The sequence below is a fragment of the Triturus cristatus genome, chromosome 4_2 (assembly GCF_964204655.1).
Source record: "Triturus cristatus chromosome 4_2, aTriCri1.1, whole genome shotgun sequence".
In the NCBI taxonomy this organism is placed as follows: Eukaryota; Metazoa; Chordata; class Amphibia; order Caudata; family Salamandridae; genus Triturus; species Triturus cristatus.
The window spans coordinates 918314534-918322814 of NC_140586.1; the positions used below are offsets into that span (position 1 = coordinate 918314534).

Here is an 8281-nt window from a genome sequence, read left to right on the forward strand (position 1 = left end):
AACCTTTTTATAAGGATTCTCATAAGTACCTGAACCCCCCCCCCCCCCCCCCCTACCTGGGACACAGGGGAGACCCCGGGGGTACCTACCATGCCCAAACATTGGAGTTTATCAATTTTTAAGTGCTCCAAAAACAAAAGTCTAGTTTGGGCACTATTTGCTTTTTAAAAGTAGTCCTGCAACACAGGGCTTTTTTTAAACTGACCTCTGGCTCTAGCAGTGCACACATGCAAGTGCAGAAAAGGCTGCTGGCCTCTAAACGGATATGCCCTATTCTACAGTAGGGACTTAAAGGTAGTTTCAATCCCCATGCCCTATATGTACTGGGGCCTTATAGGGGAGGTCATACCAATCACAGGGGTCCCTGACCCATAGTGTACCCTAGTGCTTGTAGCTGTTTCACTGGATTCTAAGTGTCTTTTAGCATAGCCCTGGCCCTGGGCCTGGTTAGGCAGAGCCCAGGGCCAGTCAGTCCGTTACCACCAGTAAGCAAAAAGTTGGGGGGGGGGGGGGGAGGGAGGTCACAGGATGCCTTTGCAGAAGCAACCCACAAACTGCACTGGTCACCTGAATCCGTATAGTGCACCCCTGTATACAAGGTTTACAAAACGATTCCCATACATCCCATTCACCCAAAGTTCCCTGTCTTAGGTGGAACTGTGTGACGTCTCACAATAACTCCTCAAATCTCCGGTTAGACAATCACAATAACTGTCTTCTACACCCTTTAATATATCCCGAGATCTTGGGCCACTTCGGGACCTGAAACTCAAATCTCTATCCTTGGACCACGTCCAGCCCGAAGCCACATTCCCTTGGCTCTCACACAAGCTCTGCCAGACATCACACAATCGCCTCTTTCCCACAAGTTATCATATAACACATCACTATTGATACTCACTCCTCCATTCACCGCTGTTCTCGCCACACCATCAGGCTCCGCCGGAGTCCGTCGCTCTCCGTTCTCGACCATTGGGCTCTATTTTGGGGCTCTGGGGTTCAGTCTTTTCTGGATTTTTCAGAATTCTCCCCTCATTCATGTGAGAACCATCCTTCACTGCTACCAACTGATGGAGCCAGAAAAGCATTTTCTAGATCTGCTTTAGAACCTCGGGTCGATGGTACTTTTACTCAGCATGATAGCGTGGAGGGGAGATAAATTCATTAACTATGTCAACCAAATCGATTTCAGTTCTCTGGGCCCATAATAATCACAGACTACTAAATAAGGTTAGTTAATTTATTACAAGGCCAAAAACAACTGGACATACGGACACCTCAAGATAAGGGCATAGAAACACATTGGAACCAACATAAAGCCAAATCTACCGTTAAGATTGAGGTGATGCAACATACACAAGACCATCAATTCAAGAATCAGGATACAAAAGATCAAGAAACGGGAATCCAAGTTCCCCTGCATCGAGGGTTGATGGAGATAAAGCAGTAATCTGTCCCTACACTAGCACTAATGTGACATCTCTAAGCATTCTTCGGGGAAGGCTAGATTAGTTGTCAGCATGTGGAGTCTTCCTCAGAAGTCTCTCCACTTCAGGTAGGTAGAGTAGCATGAAGCTACTGAGACACAGCTCATTCTAAGATGCTCTCTCTCCAAAAGGCAGAGAAGGAGTGATCTCTTTCCCTACGTACAATATCACAGGTGTCTTCCCATGATTCCTTTCAGCTCACGCCATCCGATCAGGCCACATTCTCATAGGTAATTTTCCATGGAACAGCGATTACTCCCAAACAGTAACACGATGACCTTGATTCCCAGGCCCTCTCCGGGGAGAAAATACAACAGTTCACCTTATTGGCATTCGCTCCCAATGTAATGCCCTTCTCTCCTAACTCCTAAAACAAAGACATTATTCTAACTAACCAGGGCGCTTCTTCCACCTGCAATATAAACATGAGACAACAGAATTTAACATGCACATAAAAATCGACTATTAATTCTAATGTGAGAGCTTCCAGGGAAAAAGCATTTCAGGCCTGCAGTATTCAGCTAACATGAGAGAAATGGAGCATGAGCTTTATGCAGTTCTATTGAAATTGAGACATATAGTTAATATTTTCAACTACATATAAAATAGCATTAATAAGCCCATTCAATAATAAAATAATTGTCAATTGAACAACACAAGCGTTTTAGTTGATGCTTTCTGCTGGTTACAATTGATCTTCCATGTTACTTCACGTATTTTACATTTTGGCCTAAACACATCACATTCATGTTACTGTATTACAAGATCCTAACACTCAGGTTAGCACTACAAAAGATTATATGTGGATGCAGTCTACGCGTGTGATTATCATGCACCCCTACAATAAAGTGGATTTTGCTCAACATCAGTACAGTTGAGGCTTCATTGTTCGCACCATTTAAGTTCCTCTGATGTTTTTTTTTTCTTTTTCTTGCAGGTGGGATGGGTTCCTTCCATGCCATGATTAACTCTCTGGTCCACGTCATCATGTACTTCTACTATGGTCTGTCCGCCGCCGGGCCTTCTTTCCAGAAGTACTTGTGGTGGAAGAAGCACATGACAGCCATCCAGCTGGTGAGTAGGAGCTGTGGGAGGTTGTATGTCGGCTCCCTCTCTTAGAATCCTGTCCTCCTTCCCAGGCAAAGGTGTGTGGCACAAGAAAATGCCCATGTAGAAAAGGTATTAACTGCCTTTTTGGTACAACTTCTTTATTCCTCTTAGCCAAACAGAGTAATATTATAAAAACAATGTGTTATAATGAACATTTTCTTGGTAGATGCCCTTTTAAATATGTAAATTAACGCACCGCAGTAGAAATACCTCCAGTTTACTATTGGTAGAGAGAAGTACCACACCACTACTCCCTCCCCTTTGACATCCATATCTGCTTTCAAGAAGTTCCTGTTGGTGGTTGGCCTGCTGTGCACATCTACCCAACATATACAACGGGCTTCTAGGAGTTTGTGCTTTGGAAAGGTCACTTGGGCGGTAACTGATGATGCCAATTTCTCATACTCACAAGTTCGACTTGATGTAATTGCTAGCCTGTGGCTGTCTGAGAGTTCCCAAACTCAGTCCCAGACGTTGGTGCCTCTGCCCATCAGGGTACTGACTTCTTATTGCCACAAGGGTCCCCGGGACACATGCGTTCTGTTGCTCACCCTAAAAATATGCCCTTCCCTCAGAAGTGATGTCTTGGCCACCAATTGGCACCAACATGGCACTGGTGAGACCTTCAGAGGTAGAAAGTGGAGATCTGTCTATTTGCTCCAAGCACCACACAGTGGAGATCTCTTCGTCTCGGAGTACTACTCCCTGCAAGTTTCAATCAGAAAAAGCTGAAAACCTGGATCCTTCAGAAGCATCTCTGAAAGGTGTTCTCGAAAGGCATCTTGAAAGATTACTTCTCTACAGGTCAAAACATTTTACAGTTCATTTCAAATGCAGAGATGCTTCACGCTCACCCCCTTTGAGGTTGCTTCATCTGGAACACACAGGCCATTCCATATTGTCAGAGGTACAAGAATATGTCCGGTACCATGACTTGGTTTAAAACCACAGTGGCACGTCCAACCCTTCCCATTCTGTGTCACTGTAGGAGCTTGGAGTTGTGCTGTCCACAGTTCAACTCCATTATTGAAACTATGAACAAATTAGATTCAAAATCACTTTTTCCTTAAGGTTTACTTATTTATTTGGGAAGGTGGCACCATTACATGCCCGCAGATTCAGTGAGCTGAATTTGCGATGCACAGGGGTGATGAAAATATAATGAAACGAGGCAAGGCCGTGCTTCAATTGTACCCCTCCCTGTAAGCGGTGTCCAGCTTGCATTTATTTTTATAATCTTTGAGATGACCTACTCAAAACATTACATTCCTATAATCAATTTCACAAACGAGGAATAGCAACGCCTACACCTAAAGTTTGTTAACTTTGTATCCTTTGGGAAATGAACATCTCTTGAAAGCAAAGTGGTATTTATACTGAAATCTCCCATGTAAGTAAGGCACAAGGCAGCTGAAGTAGGGGGAGGGGAGGAGTTGGGGGTGACTGACACATTTAAGATGGCATTGTTTAAAAAAAAAAACTGTTCCTAGCCAAGATCCTTTGGTATATAGGAGAATGGAACTCCATGTCCCACAAAAAGGGTTATGAAAATTATCTCCAAACCTTCTGGAGCCTCTTACACTTGCTCCCGGCTGCCCGTTTCCCCGGACAATCATTCCAGGTGCTGTCTTCCTTGTGCATCCAGTTCTGGTAACTTCATGCAGTGTTTCTTGGTTTTGCTCTCTGACACTTTTTTTCTGCTCTGTTTTCAGATCCAATTCGTTCTGGTTTCCATCCATATTACCCAGTATTACTTCATGGACAGCTGCGGGTACCAGTTTCCAATCTTCATCCACCTCATCTGGATCTATGGCACTTTCTTCTTCGTTCTGTTCTCCAACTTCTGGTACCAGGCATACACCAAGGGCAGGCGGCTACCCAAGGGGGCACAACCATCTAGCCTGACAGCCCCACGTCAGAAGGGCGAAGGAGCCCGGAATGGCAGTGTACACGAGAACGGTGTGGCTCAAAACGGAAAAGTCAAAGCAAACTGAAGTCTGGGGCATTTCTCCGCCGGAAACAAGACGAAGGATGCAGCCTTTACCCAAAATTCTAAAAACGCAAAAACCCAGGTGCGAGACATTCGGTCCAAACTGTCATACCAGCCACCGACCGCTACTGGGACCCTCACCAGCCAACTGAAGTGCCTCAGACTGTTGTGTGTCAACTATCCAGCAGTGCCAACGCCTGTCCTTTCTGTTCGCTAGCAACGGTTCTTATGTTAGAGAGCCAATCCCACTGCAGCCCGACCTGGCCCGGGTTGTAAGTTGCTTTGTACGGCCTATCACAGGCTCTTACCTGAGTTTTGAAGAGCAGGCTCTAGTCCCGCTCTGTCACCGAAGGTCATCCGAAAATTTCAGATTCCCTCCACTCAGATCCTCCCTGTCGCAGCTGTTCAAGCTTCCGGACTGCTGCTTGGGGGCAGGGTGAGGTTTTGTGCCTAGGTGTTAAGATTTTCTTTATAGACATAGATCTGAGGATGGTAACCCATCTGATCAGTACGTTTTCATGTGTAGTGATATGTACAGCACAGCGCTTGAATTCAGAATTTGTCAGGCGAGTGTTAATAAAGAATTCTCTAGCATAGAATCTCTCATAGATTCACATGGTTGAATCTATGAAAGATTCACTTGCTGAAGGCCATTGTTGCTGATAAGTAATGTGCTCGTATGCAGCATTGAGCTGAGTGTTATAATTTAGGTTTGCCCTCTGTGTGTGATGTAGATGGTCTGTTTATAAAGGCGGAGAGCTCAAAAGGCTTGTGAACAGATGCCACGCCTTTTGGACATTTGACAGACTGCTAAAGTTTCAGCAGTGGTTCATGTTAATGTTTGTTCTGGGGCATCTTCGGATGTTTGTCACATGGACCCTACTTACCTATGTAATTAGAACATTCCAAATTCCCGCCCCTCCCACATCAGCTCTATATACTCCCTGCCCCTGTGCTGTGAATTGGATCCATTAGGACCAAAACCTCTAGAAATAGGGCTGTGATTGATAGAATCAATCCCTATTTTGTTTTAGGAGGACAAAGAATGGTTCAGTTGAGTTAATGGTTTCTGAGAGCTGGTCATTGATTGGTGGAGTCGAGAGGGTACGGTCTTTTGTTGTGTGATTGGTTTAAAAGGGTACTACTTTTTCTGAAAGAAGCACTGTGATTGCCTGAGATTGGTCCATTGTTTTTGAAAGGAGGACTGTGACTGGTTGAGTTGGGGGTCAGGGTTTTTTTAAAGCAGGGGCTGTCATTGGTTTCATAGCCCAGCTGGAAGTAGACTGCTGAGGAGGAGGAAGCTCTTGAAAACCTGAAAATGTGCCTGAAGTAACCTTGATTAATTTATGACTTTATATTTCCTAATAAAAAAATGAATGGTTGTGTCGCCAGTGATGCTTTATTTATATTAAGGTTGTAGCTGGCTGTGGTGGATTCTAAGTTTGTTTCCCCGGTGCCTTCATGAGTCCAGAGATGTTCTACCCTGTAATGAATTGGTGAGGTTAACCAACAAGCAGTTGGCTGTGTCTCTCACATATCGAGTGTCGCCATATGCAATTACGCCTTCCACAGCTTCACTGACTTTGCGGCAGGGATATCTCACCAGTTCCCTACAGACCATTCCACACTCTGAGATCTCTGTAGTGCCTTTGCAGCCTCCCTACTGTGTGCCTTCCAGGCTCATCTGCCTTACTTCCTTTTCCCTGTCCCCACACCTTGTGCCTTTCTACCTACTCCTATTTACGACGTTCTTCTTTTCGGCGCCTGTCTTTGATTTGCATTATGCACCCGGTGCCTTCCTCCCATATCAACCCCCCTCAGACCCATTCTAAGAAGACTGCCATGAGGTAGGCTTATTTTGGAGGGTGCTTTAGGGTTAAGTAGCCGTCCTTGAAAAGGATTCTCATTTGCTGGTGGTTTTTCCTTTGACCCTCCTCCGCCCAAAGCCTGGTCTTGTCCTACAGGCGGCTTGGCTGCTGTGACCTGGCCATCGATGGTTGGCCATTGCTCTAGGATTTTTGGAAGCCTTTAGAATTGGCATTACTCAAAGTCGGAAATATCAGCCAGACTTCCTTTAAGGCTAACCCCTCTCCAGGATTGTCACTGGGAAGCTAGTGAGTATTTTGATGCCTCTCAGTGGCGGGGGTAAAGAGGATTAGTGCGATGGACGAGAAGTGACCTGACCCGTCAAAGCTGTGGCCAGTAGCTCTGGTGACCACTTCTCCAATGCTGAAGATACTCTTCTTGAGGGAGGTGGTGGGCACCCCGGCTGAGCTGCTGAACTTGCACCCAGTGGTCCAGTAATCTGCATCTTGAAAAGCACTGCTGCAAAAACCCAGAATTGTTTTTTTTTTGGCGTCTTGTTGCCTCTAGCAAAGATCCTGGGAGAGAGCCATATGCCTTGCCCAAGAGATAAAACCTTCCCTTTCTGCAGCAAGGAAGAGTTCTGTGGGACTGTGAAGGGCAATGAGTAGAAATGTGTGCTGCACCACTGTCTGTACCCTGTCCTTTCAGAAATATCCCCTTGGCAAATGTTCTCTGTAGTTTAAGGCGGCCTCTTTCCTGACTACCTTGATTGGTTCACTGTTCTGCCCAGTGGTTACGGTTAGAGTAGCTATTCTTCCTGTGCTGTGTTTTTGTCTGGGTCATTTGTTAATGAACGGATAAACAGCAGGCTTCCTGTCTGCATTGCTTCCAAAGATTCTTGGGCTGTAGATCTGGTTAAAGTAGCAGACCATCGTTTTTGAGTTTGGTGGGGGGGGGGGGGGTGTTAATGTTAGAGTTGGGACCACCACTTGTGAAGGCACTTGCCCGTAACTGATCTCCCCAATGAGTAGACGGGAGGGGGGTGATATGATGAGAGTTCCCAGGACCCTGGCCAAGCAGGTCTCTCCCACCTGGTCTGACATTGCACTGAGTAGAATTTGTAGGGTCTGTCCCTGCTCCCAGCCCAAAGATTCCAGGGGAACGCTTGAGTAACTTAAGGATGTTAATTTTTTTGTTTTGTCACGGTGCCTGCGTCTGTAGGCTGCCTATGTATGTATCGCTGAAATTAAACTTACATGACGATAACCATCCCTGGCTCATTTTTCTGACTGATACAGCAGTGCGCTTATGGGAAATTTCTGCTTGGAATTTGTTTTATGATGAACCAATGCAATCGTATGGTGCAAGGCTGAAGGAAAGAGTGGTTTATGTTTCTGGCCAGCTGCCTATCTAGTAAGAAGCTTCACATTTGTAGGTTAAGACTCACCGCCATCACCCTTACACAAGAATGACTCGGCCAGTCATTGGTGCGCTAGCCCCCCAGGATACCTCGAGTCTGTAGTATTTGGCCAGAAGTTTATGCAGAATACCCATGTTCAAGGCATGTGAGCTGTACATCACATGCTTTATTTATTGAGTTTTATATAGCGCTGGCCAGACCCGGAGGTATCAGAGCGCTTTACATGAGGAAGAAACATTGTTTCAGAACATGGTTACAAAGTTACATCAGTTACTGGAGCGTAGTTACAGGAATTACAGGAGCACAAAAGCATAGCATAAACATGAGGAAAAAAATAGGCAAGGGGAGAGAAGATTGGGGGAGAGAGGGAAGTAATAGGGGAGGTAGATGGAGAATAATGGAGGGAAGAGGAGGGGGAAGGTGTAGAAGGCACAACGGGGAGACGAGGAAAAACAGTGTCCGATGGCC

The 8281-nt window shown here is 45.6% G+C and overlaps 1 protein-coding gene across 3 annotated transcripts in view; it reads left to right on the forward strand.

Annotated features, from left to right (window-relative positions):
- ELOVL1 (ELOVL fatty acid elongase 1) overlaps positions 1-7662 on the forward strand; it is a 204876-nt gene extending 197214 nt beyond the window's left edge. For all 3 annotated transcript variants that reach the window (XM_085602970.1, XM_085602971.1, XM_085602972.1), the window contains exons 7-8: positions 2425-2561; positions 4310-7662. In XM_085602970.1, coding sequence (XP_085459096.1) covers positions 2425-2561; positions 4310-4591 — 419 coding nt within the window. In that variant the 3' untranslated portion in view covers positions 4592-7662. The remainder of the gene's footprint in view (positions 1-2424; positions 2562-4309) is intronic.
- The last annotated feature ends 619 nt before the right edge of the window (positions 7663-8281 follow it).